The sequence below is a fragment of the Dipteris shenzhenensis genome, chromosome 8 (genome assembly GCF_047967505.1).
Source record: "Dipteris shenzhenensis isolate YYH24624 ecotype China chromosome 8, Dip_SZ_1.0, whole genome shotgun sequence".
Lineage (NCBI taxonomy): Eukaryota > Viridiplantae > Streptophyta > Polypodiopsida > Gleicheniales > Dipteridaceae > Dipteris > Dipteris shenzhenensis.
In genome coordinates, this window is record NC_141603.1 from 42,853,298 (window position 1) to 42,879,919 (window position 26,622).

General features: G+C 42.4%; 1 protein-coding gene across 1 annotated transcript in view; it reads left to right on the plus strand.

Moving 5' to 3' along the window:
• Window positions 1-26,622, plus strand: part of LOC147899546 (uncharacterized) — a 55,636-nt gene extending 29,014 nt beyond the window's left edge. The window contains exons 5-13 of the mRNA XM_087378272.1: window positions 17,611-17,681; window positions 17,819-17,920; window positions 18,071-18,160; window positions 18,265-18,339; window positions 18,536-18,568; window positions 18,692-18,772; window positions 19,109-19,174; window positions 19,265-19,438; window positions 26,171-26,622. Of these exons, the coding sequence (XP_087234398.1) occupies window positions 17,611-17,681; window positions 17,819-17,920; window positions 18,071-18,160; window positions 18,265-18,339; window positions 18,536-18,568; window positions 18,692-18,772; window positions 19,109-19,174; window positions 19,265-19,408 (662 nt within the window). The 3' untranslated portion in view covers window positions 19,409-19,438; window positions 26,171-26,622. The remainder of the gene's footprint in view (window positions 1-17,610; window positions 17,682-17,818; window positions 17,921-18,070; window positions 18,161-18,264; window positions 18,340-18,535; window positions 18,569-18,691; window positions 18,773-19,108; window positions 19,175-19,264; window positions 19,439-26,170) is intronic.

Below are 26,622 nucleotides of genomic sequence, written 5' to 3' on the forward strand. Positions count from 1 at the left end.
ATAGTTGCATCTTTTCTTCTTTGACTTGTCTGCTGTATTTTGAGATGCATTGGAGAAATTGCCATTGTTAGGCGCATATTTAGGCTTGCCCATAGGCTTGGAAGCCTTGCCTTTCCTGTCTGCTGTGAAGAAAATGCATGATCAGGAATAGTGGCTTGCCTATTAGCACAACTTTGCTCTTCCTGCAAAAGCAAAGTGACTAAATTGATCAAAGGAGTAGTGGTTTGGATTACCCATGGCCACTAGTCGAAGGGTTGTAGCAAACCCTTGATATGTATTTGGCAACCCATTCAATGTGGTATTGACAAGCTGAGAATTTGGCACCACCTCATCAATATTGGCAAGTTGTTCCATGAGGTCCTTGACCTTTGTCAAGTATGCATCCATAGAGTCACCTTCATTCATGTTGAATTCCTACAATTGCCTTTTTAAATATGCAACAGTGCCTCATTGCGAGTCTGATAAAGAGAAGCCAATTTGTCCCAAGCATCCTTTGCTGTCTTGCATGACCGGATGTGTGGAATAATGATTCTCTTGCATGATAAAGCAATACAAGAATGTGCATTTGCATCTCTTGCATCCCATCTTGTTTGTTCCTGAGTTGGAGGAGCAGCAATAGGGGTGCTAGAGGATAAAGCATCAGGAGGAGTACCCTCTGCAGAGAGACCGGCAATAGGGGCAGCCACTGTAGCATTGGCTGGCCTCAGATCAACCCCAGAAACAATGTTCCAAAAATGCCTTGCAACAATAATATGTTTCATGAGATAAGACCACATCGGATAGTTGGTGCCATCCAACTTATCATCTTCGCGAAGAATGCCAAATAAATCATGATTGTTGCTAGCCATTGCAAATGGGACAAGTCAAAAAGCACTAACAAAGTGACCCAAAAAATAGGACTTGCTATCCAAATCTGGAAAAGCCCCAAAATAAGCTGTAATTTGCAATGTGATCAAATGGCCTGCAATTTCTTGCCAAATTCACTGCAAATTTGAAAGTATTGTGCCCCAATTTGTAGAGCAAAATTGAGCCAAAAATGGGGCAAATTTAGGAAAGCCCCAAATTATCTGCAAATTTGCAATCTACATGCAAAATCGTTGCCCAAATGCAAAAGCCACAAATGTCACCAAAAATTGCAGATTTACTGCAATGTCTGCTCCCAAAATCGAGGCCAAACAATGGCTGAATGCACAGCTGAGCCTGCAAATGAATCTTGCAAGTACAAAATAGTACGAACGGAACTGTACGATCAAATCTGGCATAAGTACGAACTGTACGGACATATTTCTGATGCTCAGTACGGACTGTACGGATGCCCGTACGGAACTGTATGGACATAATTTTTTAGATTATGTTATGTATTTGTTGTTTATGCATTATCGATAGGTCATGTACGGTTTTTTTTAAACCACTCGATTTCACTTGGACAGCAAATGGGGCCATTTGCTGGGTTTCTAAGAGGGAGGTATGTCATGGGGGCATGAGATTCTGATAATTTAGTCGTTAGGGTTTTACGTGTGACAGCCTAAGCCCTAGAGTGGTAAAAAGGCTAACCTTGTGAATTAATTCCTAGGGCCAAGGGCCAAGGTTGTAAATTAATTCCATGGGCCAAGGGGCAAGTGGTTAGAAGGGGCAAAAATCCTTTGGATTAAAGCAGGGCTTTTTAGGGCCACATGGCACAAGTGAATTTGGGCAAGTGATTTTTGGCAAAGCGAGAAAGCAGTGAAAGCAAAGATTTCCCAACAGGTTTAAAAGAACAGGCAAGGCTCTCCTTCCCATTGTGCGATTTGTTCCAGGACAGCTCCCACTTCAGTTGCAGGTGCCCTGCTCCAGCTCCCTTACAGTTCCAGCTTTTAGATCTCCACACAGCCCTTCTACTAGCCTCCACGCAGCCATTCTCTCTGTAGTCACAATCTTGGACAGCTCTCTTCATCTCTGTGGCCAGCTTCCATCATCTTCTCTCTGATACGCATGCTTCTGCTCCCTTTCTACTATCTTTTCCCCAATCGCATGCTCCTGTTCTGACCTGGGAGACTGTCTGGAGTGGACCGTGGAGTTTTCAAACTGCCAGTATCTGAATCGTTGCTATTTGGAGCTATCTGGAGGTGCTAGTCTTCAGTTCGTTGCATCGGAGAGCTTCAATTTGCAGCTGCACCTGTCAGGAGGAGTTTGCCACTATTTCGCGTCAGTTTGGGACTGTTTTGCTGAGGATTTCAGCATCTTGTTACTAGCCTGGACCAGCCAGGGGTAGCAGACAATGTTCTCCTTGATCAGAAGAGCCAACCTTTGCAATCACAATTTTTCAGCCAGGCGATGTTCTTGCAGTTTTTCAGTTATTGCTTTGTCCAAAGATCTTGCCAGATGCCCAGGGGCAGTTAGGGTTTGCTGTCCTTCAGTTCGCAGTTGTCAGTGGTTGTTCTTGATGCCCTTCATCTGGTTGAGCTTGCCCTGAGGTCCTACCCTGGATTGCTACGGTTTTGCACAAGGTTTCTGCTATCAGTATTCAGTGATTGATCTATCAGATATTGGTCAGGCTATGGCTCTATTGTAAAATTGATCTCCCTGATAATATTAAAGAAATATCGCAAGGGGTGCCACGTTTTGGGGCCAATACGGTTTTAGGTGTGACCCCGGGGCAATCTAGCTCTGGGATTGTTGTTCTTTCTTGCAAATCTGAATTTTCTAAGTGGCTGTAATTTCTGTTAATTGCTCATTAATTGTATCTGCCACCCTTTGGGGATTCCGAAGGCTGGTGACATTTGTCAACTTCTCGAGCACCTGTGAAGTCGGGTTTGCACCTGGAGGCCTGCAGCTGCTGTTCTGAGCACTTACAGCCTCCGATTTTGGAGTTTGGAGCTTGCTGCTGCTGTATGGAGGCCTTTTCTGAAGCTCTATTGCCCTCATTTGCTGTTCTAACACCTTGGTCTCCAAGCTTCTCACACCTTGCTGCTGCTGCAATCAATTTGAGGTGTTTTCTCACTTGTGGGAGCATTTATTCTTGCTGAAACATTATATTTCAGCTTCTCACAGCCCTCTCATTGGCCATCTACTGTCCCTTTCACCTCTCCTTCAAGGCTGATCATTTGTGCTCGCATTTGGAGTTCTTTCTTTGCTGCATTTTTTGGTCTACATCCCTTGCAGGTACCCCTTGTGACAGCTACACATTTGCAGTGAAAAGCTTTGAAGCTTGTGCATAAATTTGCTTTGGTTTTGGGAGAGTGCCCTTCTCTCATTTGCTTTGTCAGATTGGTGCCTTTGCCTTGCATTTTTGGCACTATGGCTAGCAGCAAAGGTGATCTTTTTGGAATGCTTGGGGCTGATGACAAGCTTGATGGCACCAATTACCCCATGTGGGCATACATGATGGGGCATGTTTTGGTTGCCAAGAATCTATGGCACATTGTTTCAGGCTCTGAGGCCAGACCTACAAGTAATGCAACTGCTAGTGCTCACCTTCTGCCTCTGGTACTATTTCAGGTGATGGGTCTTAAGGTGATGGGTCTAATGCTACTTCTAGGGCATTTGCATCTACTACTATAGGTACTTTGCCTCTTACACAAGAGCAGATTCAATGGGATGGGCGTGATGCTAAAGCACATGCCTTGATTGCTCTTTCAGTCAAAAGGGTTATTATCCCTCATATTCGGTTTTGCAAGATAGCTAAGCAAGCATGAGATCAGCTTGCATTCTTATATCAAGTGCGGAATGAGGCAAGGGTTGCCTATCTCCGTAGGACTTGAAGCTTGAAGAGGGTGGTAACATGGATTCCTATCTTACTAATGTGAAGGATTTGAAAGAGCAATTGGCCAATATTGATGAGGTGATTCCTGATTCTCAGCTTATTTCTAATACCCTTGATTCTTATTAGGGCTTTGCTACTACATTGAGGTTGGTTACAGGTGGCAATTTTTCTTTTGACCAGCTGGTTGCTCTTCTCCTTCAGGAGGAGCAAAGTCGTGCAAATCGCAATGCTTCTATGGCTAGTGATCAAGCATTTGCTGCCCAGCTTAAAAACAAAGGCAAAGGCAAGGTTTCAGCTAGTAAACCCCCTCATTCACCTGCTGGTCATTCTCATCGTGCCTCTTCTTCGAGGGATAATAAAAAGAAGAAGAGATGTAACTATTGCAGGAAACCTAGGCATGATATCTCTGAATGCAGGAAGAGAATTGCATCTGAAAAGAAGAAGAAAGAGTCTGGTCTTGTAGTATATGGTTCTCCTAGTGCAGAAGGCTGACATGGGTCAGCTAATTTTGCACAAGACCAGCATTGGGCTTTCTTGGTTACATGTCAGTATAATCCTGATGTTCATGATGCCTGCATGGCAGTTTCTGATGTTCATAATGCCTGGTTCTTTGATATTGGTGCTAGCAAGATGCCTTTACCATGGTCTTGATTTGTACATTGACTAGAGGACTCTATAGCCTTGATGCTTATGATAGATGTTTAGATGATGCTGCACTTGTAGATGCACATGCCTTTGCTCTTGATTCTTTTACCATGGCAGATACTCATTTGTGGCATGAGAGGTTTGGACACCTCAACTTTGGGGCTTTGGTGAAGTTATATAAGGATGGTATGGTTGTTGATCTTCCCAAAATGCATATGCTTTCAAAGCATGTTTGTGAACCTTGCTTGCTTGGTAAGATGCACCGTTCTGCGTTTCCCAAGGGCACCTCGGGCTTGGCATTCCCGGATACATACTCATTTGCTCACCCTTGGCTTTCAGAACAGCCCCACAAAGGCTACACTTTACATTTGCAAGAGTGGGACATATTTTCTGATTTTTGTTCTCTATGTGGATGACATGCTTGTGACTGGGACACATGCTAAGCAAATTGCACTACAATTTGAACTTGATTTGCAGAAGACATTTGCTATGTCTGATCTTGGTCTTTTGCACTACTATCTGGGCATCCAACTTGCTAGTAGTGAGGGGGGCATTTTGATGTCACAATCCAAGTATATTGGACATCTTTTGCAGCATTTTCAGTTTGAGGATTGCAAGCCAGTTTCCACACCATTAGAGCTTGGTTTTCACTTCTCTTCTGAGGATGGCAACGGTGCATGTGATGTCACTCTCTATCAGCAGGCAGTTGGTTGTTTGATTTACTTATGCCATACGAGACCTGATTTACAGTAGGTGTCTCAAAATTGAACAGATATATGCACAACTCCTCTACGCACCATTGGCATGTCCTGAAGCGCGTCTGTAGGTATCTCAAAGGCACTCAGCATTTGGGCCTTCTTTATGAGGCTGATACTTCACTTGTTATGCACGGATTCACTGATAGTGATTGGATTGGCTGATTGGCTGTTCGGACACACGTGTGTCACATAGTGGCAACTGTTTCATGCTTGGTACTTCATGTGTTTCCCTACAGGTTGAACATACGCAACCATGACATTAGATATTCAGGCATCCTGAGTCATCTCCAGGGTACTTCAGCCCATACCATGGAGGGGGATTTGTAGGCCATTCTATGGGCTATCCATAGGTACCACTCATTCCTTGGTACGTGCCTTGTAGGCCTAGTTACAGTCAGTTAGGATTGTTGGTACAGTTAGTTCATGTACCACCTAGTTCAGTTAGGACACTTAGTCCAGTTAGGGCATTTAGTTCTAGGGTTTTGTCATATTGGCTCTCTCTTGAGCCTCCATTCATTGTAGCAGCATTTTAAATACATCAGCTCGTTTTTGGCTTCATTTCTGAGCTTCCATTGCTTGCCATAGCCAACACAGGGTAGACAGAGGAGATCATGAATGAGTACCATTGGGATTAATCAAGGTTGTCCGTTATCACCAATTTTGTTTGGCCTCTACATAGATGAGCTTGAGACCTTTATTGGGACCCTAGGAGGGGCTGGTTGCTCCCTATCCAGATCCTGGCTCCTGATTCTCCTACACAAAGATGCGTGGTCTTACTCTCTTCCTTAGTAGAGGGTCTCTAGTGACACTTATACCTTTTGTGAGACACATGACTTGAAGGTCAACATTGGTAAAACCAAGGTCATGATCTTCAACATGTCCCGGGCAGCCATGCACAGACAACGCTTCACTTTGGATGGGTTGCTAGTGGAGGTGGTTGCATCCTACACTACGTAGGGGTCCTTTTCTCCGGCCCGATCGTTACGATGCGACTAGCATTACAGGCCTGGCTGAGCAACAAGTACGCCGCGCTGGCCTGACTCGAGCAATTGTGCTTTTACTCTCACTTCCAAGACCCTCGAACCAAGACTCTTCTCTTTGACTCTATGGCTTGTGTCACGGGGGCGTGAAATTCTAGGTACTTTAATGTACTACAAGACCGTGACAACTTTGGTTTTAAAAGTCCAAGCGTGGGCTTAATAACGTGTAATTAAACGCGTGTAATTAAACGCGGCATGGTGCCTAGCACATAAGCGTAATTAATCCCTAGGCCCAAAGGCATTCCAAGAAATTAAAAGAGTGGTTGTTGGGAAATGATGACGTGGCATTTTTAATGGGCCCCCTAGAGGGCCATGTACCTTCAGTGGCCCCCCTAGAGTTCCAGGTGGCTCTAGTGCCTTCTACATGCTCCTTTGCCATTCCTGGACCTTCCTGGGCCTTCTAAACTTCACATGTGTGGTTTTCTCTCTCATCTTCTCCCTTTGTTGAGATTTTGGACTGGTTTTTCAGCCTCCTTCAGCTGAATTCCGTTTTTCTTCATAACTCCTCACCCGTTTGGATTCCTCGACTTCCGTTTGGCCCGATGGCTTCCCCTCTGCCTCCCCTTCGTAGTGATATGCTTTTCCCTCCGTGCGTTTGGTAGAACGGGCAGAGCTGAGCACTTCTTTTGCTGGACGAATTTGCAAAAGTGGCTTTTTCTGGACCTTTTTGCTTCTACCGCCTCCTGGGCCTCTCCTCTTGCAAAGCTACAGCTTTCTGTTGAATTTCGAGTGGTCCGACGCGCTGGTTGACTGGTTTTTCTCAGTTTTGGAGGACTTTCCGGCGATGAAACTTCTCCAAAACCTTCTCAATGCATTCCTCTCTGAAGCACGCTTCTTTTGAGCCCAAGAACTCCCACTTCTTCGCGACAGAAGTGCTTCTTTTCGCATTTTTCAGTGGAATTCTTGTTGGTCGGCTCTTGTAAATGCTCTTTCTTCGTGCCTTTGCACTCCTCTTTGGCTGAGAATGCAATTGGGCATTGGCTACTATGTCCTCTTGGCGATTGAGGACTTGGTTCGAGTTTTCACGGCTTGGTGAGTTGTGATTTTGCTACTGCAATTTCTTTTTGCCATAAGCTATTGGTTGGCCTCGTGTGCCGCCTCTTTCTTGGCTCACAGGTGCCCAGGCAGTGCTACATGAATCAATCTTTGGTTGGGTACTTTGCTGATTTTATTTTGGAGCTTTGAAAAGCTTTGTGAATGCCATCTGGAAACCACTCAAAGAGAGTGTAGCTGGGGTGCAGTGTGATTGCATCTGGACAGCCAATGGAATTGCACTCGGAAAAGAGAATGCCTTTGGGTTGAGCCTACGGGTTAAGTGCACTTATGTGATGGTGTTATATGCTTGAAAGCCTTGCGAAGGCTTAGTGAATTGGGGCTGCGTGCTCAGTTGCAGGGAAGGTCTCCCAGATGCAACTTGTAATCATTTCACTGTGAAATATAAAGAAATACCGAAAGGGGCGCCATGGTGTTTGGGGCCAATCGGGTGCACTTGTCTATGTCTGTTGAGCAGGGGCATTCTAGCCTCCATCCCTTTTTCAGTGGTTTTGTTTGTGAACAAATGGGTAAATGCCAAATGGTGATCATGCAATGGTTAATGGTTGTGATATATGCTTTGTGAGCTGTAAATAAGTGCTGAAGTGATTAAAGGTTTAGTTCCACTGCCCTCTGAGTGATTAGAGGCCGGTTTCATTGGTTCCATTGCCGGGATACCACACACTCTTTCTCAAGAGGTGGGTCTCGGTAGTTTGGTGGAAGGATATCTTTGCTGCACTTTTTGACAGCTGAATATTACAACCATAAACATGGTGAGTACCCATGAGCAAGAGAGCTCCACAACTCCTCAAAGGAGAAGGCAGGAAAGCCTTAATGATCCAGCTAGTGTACAGCTGCAGGAAGCACAACAAATGCCTTTTGAGCAGGCCACACATGAAGCTACAACTGAGCTCAACGGTGATACTAGTTCTAGCAGTGAGTCAGATGATGCTACTATGTTGAATGCACAGCTTGCAAGTGCAGTGCTTTGACTCAGCTGGCTCAAAATTTGGCTCAGATTGTGCAAACAAATGCTAAGAAGAAGAAGAAATCAAGAAAGCACAAGCAGGGAAAGAGTGAGTACACACATGCATCAGCTTCTCATGGTGGACCGCACACTCATGCATCAGTTTCCCATGAGGGACAGCCATAAAAAATGACTTAGAAAGTGACTTCCAAGAGAGAGGAATCGCCCAAAAGAGCACTTGAGAAAGAGGTACAAAAAGTACATCCAGTGCAACAGTATGAGCAGCCAGCACAAGGCCTTGGTTTGGGTATTTCTACTCCTCAAAATAATAATGTGCAGTCCATAAATGTGGCTCAACCACCTCAGCCATATTTGAGGCAGCAACCTGAATATTTTGGTACAAATTCTATCTTTGATGCCATGTTGATTTCACCGCCAATTGGGCATAGAAAGCAAGCCATGTATGACAATGTGGGAATGCAGCCAGGCATGCAAGCCACAGCATATGCTCCCATGCCTAATGTTCAGCCAAGCATGGCTCTCCCTAGTGAAGGGAATGCTGCAAATATACAGCCATCTTTGGGACAGCCAATATCAAATGTATATAAAGAATTTAAGGATGGTGGTTCTCATGTCAAGTTTGATACATATAATGGAGTACAGGACAGGTACAAAGCCCTCACATTCCTTCAACAGTTTGATGCTGCATTTCTTGGGGGTTTGTTTACAGAAGCATCCAAGATGAGGAAGGTTGCCACATTTTTGAAAGGCAATGCACTTAAGTGGTACACCAACCTTATGCTTCATGGAGATGCACCTACTACTTGGCTGGAATTTAAGCAAGTGTTCTCTTCTACTTGGCTTACTCCAACTTTTGAAGTTGAAGTACTTTCACACTGGCATGACTTGTCATACAAACTTTGCAAGAATCTTGATGATTACACCCAGAGGTTTTGGGATGTTTTGCTGCCATTGAGCTCTTACAGGCATGTTTCTTTGAAAGAGCAAATAGAGAGGTACTGTTGTGGATTGCCTAGTGAGCTACGTGATTATTGCATCAAAACCAAGGTGGGTTCTATGACTCAATTAATTGAGAATGCAAGGACAGCATATGCATGGATGCAGGAGAAGAATTTGGGCTTTATGGACAGCAAGAAAGAAGACAACAAACGGGCTGCCAAACACCAGGATAAGGACATCAAATCTGAAAATAAAAATTATGGCAAACGACCGTTTCAAAAGGGAGGAAAAGCCCAATTCAAAGCTGGTCAAAGGCGTGGACAGCCTAATAAACAGCCCCGTACCAAGTTATCTGATGAAGAGAAAAAGTCACTCATGGAGCAAAACAAATGTTTTATATGCAAAGGAGAGGGACACCGCTCTTATGATTGCCCATTCAAGAAAAGAGACAGGTCAGATGATGATAAGAATGGTGATAAACAGGGTGATCGGAAGGGCAAAAAGCCTAAACCTTCTGCAGGACTTCTTCCAGATGTGATTGGGAGTTTGCCACATGCACACGATGAAGAGGAAATAAAAAAGACTGAGATGTGCAGAGCATGGGGAAAAATCAGAAATCAGAATTGTTTGTTTTTCTTTGATTCTGGGGCAAAGGCAAATTTCATAACTCCTGATATGGCAGGAAGGCTTGGCATTGAGCCTGAGGAAATGGGGCCATCCGGCATGTGTGATATGGCCAACTCTGAACTCAACACACCTGTCACTCCTATCATTGGCAAGTTGAGGATGCATATCCAGGGATATCAGGATGCAGAGGACTTCTACATTATGCCTTTGCCAGAGTGTGATGCTTTGCTTGGGATGCCTTGGATGTACAGGGTGGGGGCTGATGTGCAGATGAGAAACAAGAAGATTTCTTTAACTCATAGAGGCAAAAATCATGTACTTGATGTAAAGTTGAAAGGGGAGTCCATCCCTATAGTTTCAGCTTCTTGTATTTCCAATGTAATAAAGCGTCATATTTCAGCGTACTTGATTTTTGTCAAAGAGGACAGCCAACCAGTTCAAGAAGGCTCTACTCTTTCTGCTTTAGATAGAGAAAGGGCTGCTTTTATTTCAGATTTTCAAGATTGTTTCTCAGATGCACTTCCTCAAGAATTACCTCCCAAGAGGCCCGAGGATCATCAAATTGATATAATTCCAGGAAGCTCACCGCCTAATATACCTCCCTATCGCGTCAGTAAGGCACAATAGGAAGAGATAATGTCACAAGTGAAGGAACTCTTGGAAAAGGAATTAATACAGCCAAGTAATTCTCCTTACTGTTCCCCTGTGTTGCTTGTGCAAAAGAAGGATGGCAGTTGGAGAATGTGTATTGATTATAGGGCTTTGAATAAAGTCACAATTAAGAACCGTTTTCCAATTCCACGCATTGATGATATATTGGATCGGTTGGAAGGTTCCTCAATGTTCAGTCGTATTGACCTTAAAAGTGGATATCATCAGATAAGGATACGGCCTTAAGATGTCTACAAGACTGCCTTCCGCACTTCATTTGGCTTATATGAGTTCCTTGTGATGCCTTTTGGTTTGACTAATGCACCTGCCACTTTCAATAGAATGATGGACAGAATTTTTAGAGCACACAGAAAGTTTGTGGGCACTTTCTTCGATGACATCATTGTGTTCTCTAAAAATGAGCAGGAGCACAGGAAACACCTCACTATTGTGTTTCAAGAGTTGAAAAGACATAAGCTATTAATAAACACCAAGAAAAGTGAGTTCTTTATGCATGAGATTCATTTTCTCGGTCATATAGTGTCAAAGGATGGAGTCAAGATGGATCCTGCAAAAGTTGAGGCCATAAGGAGTTGGCCAATTTTGAAAAATCTGCATGAAGTCAGAAGCTTTTTTGGGTTGTGTTCATACTATCGGAGGTTTATAAAGTACTTTGCAGAAATTGCTTCTCCCTTGCATGCTTTACAAAAGAAAGCTGTACCGTTTTGGTGGGGACCAAAGGAAAATGCAGCTTTTGAAGAGCTGAAGCAAAAATTGTGTTCTGAACCCGTTATTATCTTGCCAGATCTTGCTAAACCCTTCGCTGTAACTTGTGATGCATGTGGAAACAGCATAGGAGGCACTTTGATGCAGGATGGCAGAGTGGTTGCATATGAGAGTAGAGTTCTCAAAGATGCTGAATTGTACTTGCAGATATATGAGAAGGAAATGTTAGCAGTGATACATGCTTTGACCACATGGAAACATTACCTTCTTGGAGCTGATTTTTATGTGCAGACAGATCATCAGTCACTTAGATATTTTCTCACGCAGAGAAAATTATCTGAAAAGCACATGAGATGGGCTAACTTCCTCTCAATGTTTCATTTTCAAATTGTACATGTGCCGGGTAACAAAAATGTCGTGGCTGATGCACTTTCTAGGAAACCACAGCCTGAAGCAGTCTCCAAGAAACCCAGTGTTTCAGCAGTGAGCATTGCTTATAACAATGTGTTAGATCTGATGAAAGATCAGTATGTTAATGATGCTGATTTTTCAACTATTTATGAACAGCTTTCTGATGGTCAAAGGCATGATCACTATATGTTGAAAGAGGGTTTCATTTTGATGCATGGACGACTCTGTGTCACTGATCAGATGCGACAGAAAGTCATAATGGAAAGTCATGCTCCTCCATATGCAGGACATAGGAATTACAGCAACAATTACAGCAGTGGAGTAATACTTTTATTGGCCATCTTTGAGGAAAGATGTGGAAGAATATGTGAGAACATGCATGGTTTGTCAGAAAGTAAAGTTTGACAGGCAGAAGGCACCTGGGTTGTTACACCCTTTGCTAATTCCGGATAGACCATGGCAAAGCATAGCTATGGATTTTGTGTTTGATCTTCCACGTACTCCTACTGGACATGATGGATTGTGGACAATAATTTGCAGGTTTAGCAAACAAGCCCACTTTGTGCCAGTAAGAAAGAAAATTACAGCAGATCAAATGGCCAAATTGTTTTTGCAGCATGTCTTCAAGTATCATGGGATGCCTGAATCCATAATCAGTGATAGAGATCCGAGGATGACCAGCCTCTTTTGGAGAGGACTGTTTGAAAATATGGGCACTACGCTGAATTTTTCGTCATCTTTTCACCCTCAGTCTGATGGACAATCGGAGCAGGAAAACTCTACCATCTTGGATATGTTTAAATGCTATGTCTCAGACCACAAAAGCAAATGGGAGCATTATTTGCCTTTGCTGGAATATGCTTACAATAATACGGTGCACACATCCACAGGTAAAGCACCTTTTGAAATAGTGGAAGGCGCCAGGAAAATACCTCCCATTTTGCATACAAAAGAGAAAATCTTCGAAGCTGATCGTTTTGTGGAAAGCCTTGAAGAGGCTTACAAGAAGATCAAATATGCCTTGCAAAGAAGTCAAGACAAGCAGAAAAGAGCAGCAGATAAGCACCGCAGGGAATTGGTATTCACAGAAGGTGATTGGGTTTTGCTGCGTTTTCAAAAGGCAAGGCTGAAAAATAAGAAAGGCAAGGAAAGGTTGTACACAAAGCTGAACATGCGTTACTATGGTCCTTTCCAGGTTTCTAAAAAGATAAACGAAGTAGCTTACAGGCTGAAGTTGCCTCCGCATTGGAAGATACATAATGCCTTTCATGTGAGCTTATTAAAGCAATATCATGGAGATATTCCCGAGGATGTATTTGATGAGGTGCAGCCTGAAGTGGAAGAACAGGATGAACTTCTGGTCCCAGAGCAGATTCTGGCACACAGAGATAGAAAGCTCAAGGGTAAAGTTATCCGTCGCTACTTGGTAAAATTTCAAAATTACCCATCACTTGATGCGAAATGGATGGAGGAAGGTGAACTGGCAGATTCACCTGGGATATTGGAGCTTTACCTTGATGCTTTCCAATTAGAGCCGACTGCGGTCCGGGCTCCTACAGGTAGTTCAGCAGAGCGAGCGTCTGGAGCATTACCTGATGTTCGAGAGGGGGGTAGCACCTCCACTCCCTTAGTACAGACGGGCTCACTGTGATTTCATGAGGTCACTTGATGACACTGTATGTTTCATCCGAGATACTGAGCTGACAGTATTTCTGCTGTGAGACTTCATGATATTGATGCATCTTGACTATTGATCGCCGAGGATCACATAGATTTTGAGCAGTATATATGGATGGATGCATGCCTCTCCTAGCCATATTTTCACTGTCTCTATATACTATAGCTGCGGCTTTCTTGTATACCCTTTTATGCTATATTTCATGCTCGCTCCTGTGTTTTGGGGCAGCAAACTGTGGTTTGCTGTTTCAAGAGAGGGGTATGTCACGGGGGCGTGAAATTCTAGGTACTTTAATGTACTACAAGACCGTGACAACTTTGGTTTTAAAAGTCCAAGCGTGGGCTTAATAATGTGTAATTAAACGCGGCATGGTGCCTAGCACATAAGCGTAATTAATCCCTAGGCCCAAAGGCATTCCAAGAAATTAAAAGAGTGGTTGTTGGAAAATGATGACGTGGCATTTTTAATGGGCCCCCTAGAGGGCCATGTACCTTCAGTGGCCCCCCTAGAGTTCCAGGTGGCTCTAGTGCCTTCTACATGCTCCTTTGCCATTCTTGGACCTTCCTGGGCCTTCTAAACTTCACATGTGTGGTTTTCTCTCTCATCTTCTCCCTTTGTTGAGATTTTAGACTGGTTTTTCAGCCTCCTTCAGCTGAATTCCGTTTTTCTTCATAACTCCTCACCCGTTTGGATTCCTCGACTTCCGTTTGGCCCGATGGCTTCCCCTCTGCCTCCCCTTCGTAGTGATATGCTTTTCCCTCCGTGCGTTTGGTAGAACGGGCAGAGCTGAGCACTTCTTTTGCTGGACGAATTTGCAAAAGTGGCTTTTTCTGGACCTTTTTGCTTCTACCGCCTCCTGGGCCTCTCCTCTTGCAAAGCTACAGCTTTCTGTTGAATTTCGAGTGGTCCGACGCGCTGGTTGACTGGTTTTTCTCAGTTTTGGAGGACTTTCCGGCGATGAAACTTCTCCAAAACCTTCTCAATGCATTCCTCTCTGAAGCACGCTTCTTTTGAGCCCAAGAACTCCCACTTCTTCGCGACAGAAGTGCTTCTTTTCGCATTTTTCAGTGGAATTCTTGCTGGTCGGCTCTTGTAAATGCTCTTTCTTCGTGCCTTTGCACTCCTCTTTGGCTGAGAATGCAATTGGGCATTGGCTACTATGTCCTCTTGGCGATTGAGGACTTGGTTCGAGTTTTCACGGCTTGGTGAGTTGTGATTTTGCTACTGCAATTTCTTTTTGCCATAAGCTATTGGTTGGCCTCGTGTGCCGCCTCTTTCTTGGCTCACAGGTGCCCAGGCAGTGCTACATGAATCAATCTTTGGTTGGGTACTTTGCTGATTTTATTTTGGAGCTTTGAAAAGCTTTGTGAATGCCATCTGGAAACCACTCAAAGAGAGTGCAGCTGGGGTGCAGTGTGATTGCATCTGGACAGCCAATGGAATTGCACTCGGAAAAGAGAATGCCTTTGGGTTGAGCCTACGGGTTAAGTGCACTTATGTGATGGTGTTATATGCTTGAAAGCCTTGCGAAAGCTTAGTGAATTGGGGCTGCGTGCTCAGTTGCAGGGAAGGTCTCCCAGATGCAACTTGTAATCATTTCGCTGTGAAATATAAAGAAATACCGAAAGGGGCGCCATGGTGTTTGGGGCCAATCGGGTGCACTTGTCTATGTCTGTTGAGCAGGGGCATTCTAGCCTCCATCCCTTTTTCAGTGGTTTTGTTTGTGAACAAATGGGTAAATGCCAAATGGTGATCATGCAATGGTTAATGGTTGTGATATATGCTTTGTGAGCTGTAAATAAGTGCTGAAGTGATTAAAGGTTTAGTTCCACTGCCCTCTGAGTGATTAGAGGCCGGTTTCAGTTTGACCAGCCCTTGTTGGGGCCAAACCTATCAGAGACTCGCGTTGAGAGGCTTCAGGTTCTCATGCTTTCATGGATGATTTGCAGTAATGTGGGAGCTGAGGTGGTTTCATTTTCTACCGAGCCCTTTTGTGTGGGTGGTTTCATTTTATTGTTTAGAGCTGTTTAGGACAGTCACAATTTCAACTACCGGGCTGGTTTATGACAGTCACAGTTTCAACTACGGGGCTGGTTTATGACAGTCACAATTTCAATCAATGGCTCACTGAGATGGAAGAAATCTCTGTGTAGGCGGCCATTTTCATTGCATCTGGCTGCGAGGAGGACACCCATGTTGTATGGGTATAAACCTGCCATTGATCCTCCCTAATGACCTGGTGAATCATCCTGTTGTGTCGAGTGCAAGAAGGGGGCATCTTGACACAAGAAGGGGGCATCCAATTGAATACTGATATGGCAGTAAGGGGTCCATAGACATGCTCTGTTCCCAACACTTTTTGCCTCTTGTGGATCCAAGTTGCATAGATGGTGCTCTGTGCATCCGAACTGTGTGACTCGATCTACATAGGTAATGAATCAGGAAAGAGGCATTTGTGTGGAGGGCTCTCGCTGCAAAATAATGTCGTGCGGCGTATATGGGGGACATCTAGCCTCTCAAAACCAGTCTACTCATCCTCTCTGAGGTCCACTGTCCAGAAAGCATCTGCATATTGGGCTGCTGGTTGAAAATCAAAACAGAAGGGTGCAACCTTTGTATCAGTTTGACCACCTTTTGATGCAATATAAACTTTGTAATTGGCTGTCCAAGTTGCTGTTCCAAGTTGCTGTGCCTTACCTGTTTAGATCAAAGTGCTTGTTTGGAGTTGACGTGTGCACACACCATCTTAAAAGTGCTCTTGAGTGTTGATTTAGTCTGAAATTCTTCTGCTGTGGGGTTTAGGCTATAAGAAGCCAGACCTGGTTATTTTGAGACCTATTGCTGATCAGTCTGATGATCTCTGCTGATTGAACAACAAGAATACTAGCACAATGTAATCAGGTATCTCATTCCAGGATAGTTTTACATTCAGAGTTTGATTGTATTATTTTCAGGCATAATGTGTAGCTTAAGAATAGATGGCTGGATGCCCTAGTAATCCACGAGTTGATATGCATTCGTGCTTTTCATATCTAGGCTGGCCTGGTATCTAGTGTCACATGTCATCATGTGATGAATGCTATAGTAGGTCTTTAGGTTCAGCTCATTATAGAAGGTACAAGAGTTGCAAGTTGCGAGTTCCCGAAGATCGGGAGGGCTGAGATGAAAAAGAGTGAAGAACACCTATCTCACAAAGCAGAATCTCACGTCGTCAAGGAGGCCACCGGATGTTCTGAAATTATTGGGTTCAATTGAGAGGGATGACTTGAAGCCAACTGCAGATCAATGCACTCATAGTCCACGCCTCAAGGAAGCGGACCTTTTGTTTCTTGATATGTTTGTTTATTTTGCTTAGTCACCTTCTTCCTTTCTTCTTTGCTCTCTTTTGTTTCTTGATGTGTTTGTTTATTTTTGCTCAGTCACCTTCTTTTTGTCTTATTTGTTACTTGTTATCTTTCCCTTTTGATTAATTGACGTATTTTAGTAAGCATTGGGTTTGCCCAAGAGACACCATGGGTCTTTATAAACCCAATATAGCTCCGTATGCTTGGGCACAGATGATGACATAAGCATTGCTTTTGTTGCTAGGTAAGTCTACCTTTTGTGTCTCAAAAAATTCTGTTAGCTCATTTTTCTTTTTAGAACAACAAAAATCTAAATTTGTACGATTAGATATATTCTAGTCTTACAAAGGTACATATGTGTGCGCACGCGTGCACACACACACACACACACACACACACACACGTATATGTGTGTGTGTGTGTGCGTGGATATGTGATATACGTATGTATGTATGTAGCAGAATGCAAGAACAGATCCATAATGGAAATAGTGAGTTCAATGCTGGATGGGAAAAGACTTCCCAAATGCTTTTGGGTAAAAGCAGTACATACTGTAGTGTACTGACTCAATAGGATGTTGACAAAGGCAATAAAAGAAAGACTCCACCTACTTAAGTGAAAAGCCATCGTGGCAGCAGAAGAATTTTCTGTTGTGTTTTTGCCAACACCATGGAAGCTCTTCCCATACTCCAATGGCAATCACACTTACATATCCCAGTGAACACTACCATGTCAGCATGCATACTGGATATCATCAAGATTGTACTAATTTTGTGGAGGTCGGTTATTCTTAACCCTATTATCCAAAACATGGAACATGCATAATTGGGTCGATTGGACAAAACCTGCTAAAGGATAACTATACTACAGCTCCTTGTGTTCACATCCACACATGTTTTCTGTTCCAAAGTATTTCTCCTTTGCATTAAAAATGGGGGTAAAGAATATCTGTATGCCTTTTCTTTTCATGTTATTTATCTTAAATATCATACATTATCTCAACTGAAGACAAATTTTGGAAAATTGCAGACAATCTGGCATCTTTGATTTTGCCAGTAGCAGTTGTAGGAGCAGCAGGTTACTGCTATATGTGGTGGAAGGTAGTGTTTTCTGCTTGGCTTGAATTACAATGGTTTGGATACTTAATGAATGTACCTTCGTTTTCGTTCCTCATAATGTAGCTGTTTGATATTCAAATATTTGTAAACATGACTAGCATTATGTTGTCCTGTTGCAGGGATGGTCTTTTTCTGATATCATGTATGTAACCAAACGCAACATGGCTAACGCAGTATCTAATTTCACCAAGCATCTGGAGCAAGTTTCTGCAGCATTAGCAGTAGGTTGTCTGAACTTCATATTGTGAATCTATCTTAAGTGACTACAGGATGTTGTCAAGTTGCCTCATGTTTTCCGTCCCGACTCCCCTCTGTGTAAGCGTGCAAGCTCACACATTGCATAAGAGAACTTGATGGCCTTGCTTTTGCAGGCAACAAAGAGACATTTAACTCAGCGAATGGAAAAATTAAATGAGAAGATGGATGAGCAAAAGGAAGTAACTGGAGCCATCAGATTTGAGGTATGGTATCTTAGGATGCTTGTGCGTGTCTGGTCTGATGTCAGGGATTGGTATCTAAGCACGTTGAATACAGCTCCAAGGTTTTAAATTACTTTTGTGAGTAGGTTGGCGAAGTTCGTGAGGACCTGGCTCGAATGGGGATGGACATTGAGTGTGTACAGCGTCTTGTTGAGGGTTTGGTTGTTCTCATGCACCCAAACTTTGTTAATTTTTACTTTCCTGGTCGTTGATATCTTTTATGCCTTATTTGTAATTTCATTCATATCCATTTTTTCACGCCAAGAATCTCTCTGAAGATATGAGAGTCTACTGTGGTTTTTAGTAGAATGAGATGTAATTTACTGATATGGGTTGTTTTGGTTAATGGATGGACAGGAGACAAAGATTGATACAATTGAAGGAAAGCAGGTATGGCAGGAATAGTACGGATGCTTGTAAGCTAGCAGTCATAAATTGTTGCAGGGTTTTTTGATGCAAAATGCTGTATGTCACTTAAGCTCAGTATTTAATTCGTAATCATTGTTGTTTCAGGATCTTACGAATGCAGGAGTTGTTTACTTGTGCCAATTTGTTCAAGGCCTAGCTGGAGCACAGAAGCCTGAGCTTTTGCAGGTACTGTTTATGTTCTCTTAGTTTCCTGGATGAGAATGTAAATTATATAGCAGCATATGATATGTCTTACATTGAGCTGAAATATTTTGAGATGAACACACAAACCAGATTCCATGTACAAGGATGAATGAACTCTGCGTTGAACTAATAATTAATGAACTTTTCATTGGACTAATAACCATATCTTAGTAACATATGGTGAAATGTGGAAACTTGTTTTTAATGCAACTTTTTTGTTACTCACTGATTTTCAAATTATTTTAACCAAGAACCTGTACAGTCTTCCAATGTGCAGTGATAGAATTGCTCTAGCCCTTATGACTTCTTTTTTTGCAGTCTTTCTCTGGAAAAGCTAGATTGGAGCGATCCCCATCATCAGTACTTGGAGTTTCTGGTTTGAAGGTATAAGTCTGATTTAATTAGTGGATCTAGCTGCAGATGATCTCATAAGGAGGCATGTCATTCTGAAAAAAAAAATTCATTCGAGTATAGGAGTTGCAGTATTTCTCAGAGGCTCTTCAGTCTGAGAAGAATTCCAAATCTGGTGATGGGAACAAGTTTCCAAGTAATACTGAGGTCACCTCTGAGAATGCTACCCCAGGTGGAACAGTACACAGGACTCTGAAGTGCTGTTGATTCAAGACTTTCATTTGGCAACCATGAAAGGTACAATCATCTGTGTGCATTGAGTGGGTTCTTCCTTTAAAAAAATCTAAAATTTCCAGCCTTATAAAGGTATATATTTAATGCAGATTTCAATAACCAAGGTGTCCAAGTCATGGCTCTAACTTTGTGGTATTCTTTAGGATCTAAGGAATTTGAAAATTTTCTATGGTGGTACAAACCACCTTCAAATAATCACTAGCCTCTAGTGACAGATATGTATGTATGTATATAACGAACTGAATTCTTTCAATGCATGTTCATGTGTGCAATGATGCATAATTTGACACATTATTGGCTCTTCCAATGAGGAAAAGCGCCCTCTTGAGAGAATTTGTTTCTATGTTGACCTACATGCAAGGTGGGAAGAAGTTACGGATGGATGCAATGTGGAGAGAAGAGCGCACAGCCCCAAATGAAGAGGGATACCCCTTCATTCATGACCGTTAAGATCACTCAAGAAACATCTTCCCATTTAAATCTACCCTTAGCCTACGAGTCTTGACCTATCATTTATACATCCTAATGCACCCTTTCCCTCTCCTATACTCTGTAGGACCTAGACACATGGGTGCATATTTTTATGGATAAATATTTGAGAATATGACATCGTTTGTTGGTACCATCCATACCCCTCGATCCCAACAAGACATGAGGGCTCTGTCAAAACCCCACATAAGGATCCAAGTCTTAAGATAATGCGGTCGCGAGAATTAAAACGCCAATAATACAATTCATCAAGTAGCCACCGATGACCATCACATTTAATATTTTTGGATAAGCTGAAGGACCATGACACAGTGATGCAATAGGTACAATCTCTTTTTTCTGTTTTTTTCCCCCAAAGAAAGTACCTTCTATTAGAAAATTGAGAAAACGATACAGATCAGCAATCCATGGGATGATTGACCAACCAAAAAGGAAAGCTGGGTACTATTCTACGTGCTTCTTAGGATAGGTAAAATCCCTTTAGTAGGAGAGCGATGCAACCTAGCAGTCAATGGATCAACTTAAAGCCAGGCTCATTGAGGTCTAGTAGGAACATTCAACTTGTGTGCGTCAATTTCCACAGTTGACAGATTTGGAAATGTATAGGACATGACACATTTGATTGAACCAACTAGAGGAACATACACTTGCCCCGAGAAAGCGCATTGTTTCAACGCCTCGGCTACTAGCAAATTATACTGGCAGACTACATTTAATTATTGAGATTGTGCTTTTGAGTATCCCAAAGGAGCCTAAACAAGAAACTCTAATAAAGTTGAAATTTGGTTTTGAGACCATGGGAGTGGTAATAGAGAAGCCTAGCTCTCCCCCATCAATGGACCTTGCTCAGATTTCCCTTTGGGAGACCTTATCTCGAGCTTGGGCTATGATATCATATGATGAGAAGTTTGCTCTCGTTAACAGATGAGTTTAATCAGAACCACTCTGGTCGAGATGGCTATGATCGAGCTCCACGGGGTACTAGACTCTGAAACTGCCACTTGAACATATTAGGAGGAGTCGGAGGACATAATTGGAAGTGAGCTTGGGCGAAACCTTAGCTGCTGTAAAGAATCAAGCAAGTTGATAGTCCTCAGTACTAACTCAGCAGACCAACTCCGAGATTCTTGGCGATGGTTGTACTGCAGTAAACCAGATTGCATGCCACCTTAAAAATCCGGTTAGCGATGATATCTTGCATGTGCTTGCTAATAGTGACATAATGAGAAGCATCTAGAAGTGATCTATCAGTCCTTAAGATGTCTGATGGACTGCCTAGAAGTACTCTTGAATCCATGTGACCAGTTTCTAAAATTCGGATTCAAGGGATACAAGGAGAATGACCCGATGTGAGAGCTTTTTTGGTTGGATACTCTCTCGCGCTGTTAGTTTTATTCTCATTGAAGCTTCATATTCTCAAGTTTTCTGTTAGTAAAGGTGGAGATGTTTGTGTGTTAAGAGTTTGTAGCAAGGTGTTGTGATGGTCCTTGATAGGACATGTCTTGTTACCAATTGGTTGTATGTAATCATTCAGTAGAAGACTGAAGGCTGGTTGTGCTCTTGTATTCTCTTCTTGCAATAATGGAGTGGAATTACAAGCATTGTGTGACCTGTCTTTTATGCAATTGTGCACTTTTGCATTGGTGATCGGAAGTTTGTAGGCTGATAATTGTGTGTAATTCGTAGGAAGGACATATGATTTGATGTGGTGTTCTTGATTCAATAGTATAGAGTAGTGTAATCAATTTATTGTAGGCTGATCACGTAGCTATTTGCCCACTCCTCTCAAATCGGCTTATGAACACTTGTTTATGAAACTCTTATTGATGAGCCATTACCTTTCCTTGGCATACAAGGCAAGTTCTTAGATGTTAGATGACCGTCATGAAGATAGCATAATACAAAGTGGCCTAGGATAGCCTCATAATCACCGCCTTGGCCTCTAATTTTGTCTTTGTAATCTCAAAGTATCAACACACAAGAAAAACAACAAAGGGGCTGATGGGCACCCTTGCCGAATAACGTTGGGTTGGAAGACAGTCTCTTGTTTGCCGGCCAATGCTGCTCATCAATTAGGTAGAGGTGGGGTGCCCCTGCACAATTCTCTTAGGTTGCCTCACACACCTTTTTGGACAGGCTACCCTCCAACTTAATTGTTATCCTGCCTAGATCTTGTCCAAACTGGCCATGTAAAACCCTCTGGGAAGTCCATTTTGACTTGGGAGCTGGTCTTTTGTTCATTTACTTAATATTTTCATAAAGGCCAGCCGCCATTCACAATCTAGAGAGCTGTTCTTGCCATGTTTCTAGGCAGTTGTTCGTAGGAGTCATCCTTTGCAGGGTTCCTCCCTTCATTTGTCTAAAGCTCTTGATAACGCTTGGTTTAGAACTTAGAAAGATCTAACAGATAAGAGATGAATGATGGAATTTGTTATTGTTATTTGGCCATTTTAAATTAAGGGATTACTTGTTGATGAAAGTACTTTGTGTTTCTATCACCAACATGCTCCCACTTGATTCTAGTTCTACTTAATGCCAATTATCGATGATTTTATCAAGATGAGATACAAAGTGATCACTGGTACAACAAGCAAATAACAATTCTTGTGCATATCACATACAAACATTTTCTTAATTCTTCTACGACTAATGCCAATCTACTTGCTAACCCACAGGAGTCCAGGTCAATGCAACGTACATACCATTTCTTCATTTCAGATGATAGGGAACATGACACTTTATTTGTGCAACATGCTTTTCTACTACATTGGGAATGGCTGAAAAAGGAAAATCCCCATGCAAAAAATATAAAACAACATTGGGTGTGGTCAGATGGTGCTACCTCTCAATTTAAATCAGCCTATGGATTCTACATTATCTCAAGGTTCAAATCCCTGACTGGTCTAGACATGATGTGGAATTTCTTTGGGTCTAGCCATGGCAAGGGTGAACATGATGGATGCGGTGGTGTTATTAAAAAAGCTATGTTGAAACACCAATTAACATGCTGTCAAGAAAAACTCAATGATGCCCATGATGCTGTAACATGATCTATTAACAAGAGGAACTCTCTGAAACCAGCCTTCAGTTTCCTTAAGGTCATTAAACCATAACTAACTTGCATACATTTCAATTACAGCCATTAGTCATCAATTATAGCCACTTCAATACTTAGTACAGAGTCACTTAGAAATAGATCCAGCAAAGCCAAGCATATACTGAACCAATACTCAGGGTTGGTGCCAGGGGGATGGTGTGTTGCATTTTTATGCCTTGGGGAATGCAATGCCACTCACAGTTGGACACAGATAGTGAAAATGACTTAGACTTGCCCTGGCAGTCGGGAACTAGTGTGTGCAGGGGAATTGGATGCAGGTTGAGGCCAAGTATTGGCTTAGATAGTGGAATTGCAAGAAGCACACTACAAGGGTGAGGCCTTGTTGTAAAGAAGAATTCCATTTTTGAAGAATTAAATAAATACCGAAAGGGATGCCAAAGCATTTGGGGCCAGTGGGTGTGTCGTGTCTGGTTACTAAGCATGGGCACTCTAGCCTCCCTTTCAGTGTTTTCAAAGTTGTTTCAAAGTGGTGTTTAATCAATGGAAGTGGCTCCCGCCGGCTTTTTGGGGGAGAGAGAGGGCTTGGCATGGCTATGGGCGAGGGAGTGGGATCCCCTCGTACCCCGTGCCCGCCTCAACACGTGGCGCCTTCAGCAGATTCCAGCAATAATGGATAATGTTAAGAGTTGTGTAGATTAGTGTGAAAGGCTAATCAATTTTCAATAATTCTACTTCAGACAGATTTCAACACATAATCTCACAAATACAATGTAAGTGCCTCACACAACAAAGCCAGCTCTCAAAACAAAACAAAAATGGAAGAAATTTCATACGGCATAAATCCCATCATTATCCACATAACAAACATGAGCTCATATAGATTGTATAAGCTTAAAATAAAACCACAAAACAGCACAAAACAAAGGAGGCACATATGGTTGATCGCACCCCCTCCTAGGATCAATTAGTTAAAGTGATTTTTATGATCTGCAGACAGAATTTTCAAACCCTAAGTCAGCGAGTCTGAAATAATAAAGATTTGGTATCCAGATTCAAGCTGGAACTTGTTCTATGATAAGTAGAATAAGAGAAGGATCCGAGTTCCCATGGATTCATGAAAACATCCAAAATATACATCTAACCCAAAGAAAGGCTAGATGGGAGTGATGACAATCAATCTCTTCGATAGATTTGTAGAAAATATATCATATAAGGTTAGAACAGATGAGAAAACAAAATTTTTAAAGGACGGGACTAAACTATATGACTAGGGTCTGCAACCCACAGCTCCAGAATCTCGTCAGTTGATGAGGAAACAGGTAATCGATGCTACCAAGTGTCAAATTGCAGATGGGGTTAGTGACAAGGAGCTCCCAGATCAAATCACAAATCAAGCAGGTGGTGTCCAGGGAAGGCTGAGCAAATGAAGTGCCTGCAAAATTACTCAAAGAGTACAATCTGTCGGAGAGTCATATTATGTAGTGGCAGATTCTGCCAAGGAGCATGCATTGGAGCAGATGAAAGTAAAACGGGTAAGCAGGTGAAGAATTATGCTCAAAATCACAATTCGGCCTGTGCATGATCTGTTTGGGCCAAACTCACCCATCTGTCCTGACAAGCGCTTTTGTTTGATATATAGTCAGTCAGGGTTAGGGTTTAGCTTAGAATAGGCCCTAGGTTTCAGTTTGACTAATTCTGAGATGCAATCTAATCCTAAGCGCTGGTAGGAGGTTAGGCTTACCCTGGAGCTAATTTAACTAGGTTGGTTTAGGTGATGAACCAACTTTCAACTTCTTGTTAGAGTTTAAGGTAGTTCTAAGTAGGCTTTTAAAAAATCGCCCATGATCCCTTTTGCATGCATTATCACCTAATATTTTTTTCCAAAAGTATATGTATAGTGATCACCATGACAATATATTCGTCTGACAAATATAGTGACTGTCTCTAAAAGAAGTTCAATATGCACAACTGTATGCTAGCTAGACTGGAATCGATTAGACTTCACAAGCAGGTGTAGCTTGAATGAAGAGATTTTGGACTACTTTTTGATTAGCCTTCTCCTTTAGTGCTAGCCTTCGTCATGGCTGAGTCTGCCCTTCGCCTTCGGAGTGACGACAGAAACTTAGTACGAAGACTTTGTATAAATGGATGCTCAAGTATGTGTGGGTGTGTTGATCTGTATATGTGAGAGCATTTAAAAAAAAAAAACACTATGGTCTACACCCACTGTTGGGTGCTGATGACGTCAGTGGGGATGCCATACTAGCTAGTCCCTGCCATGCGTGATGGAATTTATGGTTTTCAACCTTATGAGTGACTATCATGAGATTGGAACTGCACTATGTTGTGGTTTTAGAGGATGAGTTGGGGAATGTTCTTGGATTCATCTAGGTATAGCTATTAGGACTGGACTTGAGGTTTGACCAAAGCTGAAGACAAACCTACAATCATAACAATTTAGACCATCGATAAGCCCAATAATCTACTTGGCCGACACCTCGAGGTCCTTCAATCCTTGAATCTGACAACATCAAGATTCTCATCTTTTATTTGAAAACCAAGCTAGGCATGTGTATGTGAGTTCAATAGCACAAAACACGTCCAATCCCAAGGACTTACTTTGGAAGCATCAAATGGAGTGCTTAGAAACAGCAAGGAAATAAAAGAATTTGGCATACATAGAATGTCTATGCGGTGACATCAAATATAGGGATCATCCCAAAGGTCATGACACCATAAGATCTGCACAATGATATGTATTATCTTCAGCATGGGAGCAATCTAATGGTTATCATAAAAGTGCCAATGATAAAACCTGCATAAGGTTGCTGGATTCCAGGATTTTCTTAAGGTATCCCCAATGTTGCTAATTTTGTTTGGCCTGCAAGTTTTGTTTGGTGTGAGGGATAAGATATAGCTAGATGCACAACTATTACCTAAGCCATGCTAAAGATTTGAGGTCTTGGTTTCTTTTGCTGTGCACAAGTGGACTTCAGTGTAGTTGGTGGGCACACGTGTGGTGTTTAATTGTCATGTGATTTATCGTTGGCTGCATTGCATTTCTCTTGTGTTTTGGAGTTGTGCCCTTCCTTTCGTTTTACAAATGAAACATGATCAAAGCAAGAGACCTCACCTTATTGACAATAGCAGCTTGGAATCTCTTTACACAGCATTTTATTTCCTTGCAGGTGTTTTCAGCCAACTGTGCATTGGGAAAGTCTTGACACATTCTAAATGGGATTCTTTTCTTAGTAAGCACCTCTACTCCACTCCCGGGGATGGTGCCTAAAATTTGTGTATTGGTCTTACATTTGCAAGACCTGAGTCCTTGCCAAATGAAGTTCTTGTTTCTACCTTAACTATGTACACACACAAAAATTGTAAAAAAGGTGAGTTGGAGAGCATCCATTCTCCAACTCTGAACGGTTTCCTGCACTTGGCTGTGCTCAGAACTATCCAGACAAATGTGTTGAATTTGTTTTTGACAAGTTTCTAGCTTGTCAACTCCAAAATTGAGGTTTTCCAGCTTTAATTGGAACAATGGTTTCAATCTCTTTTGTACTGTAATTGTGGCTTACTCTACACTTCTGAGACGCTTTTAAAATTTTGTAATGTGTAATATAAAACATCTTCAACTCTA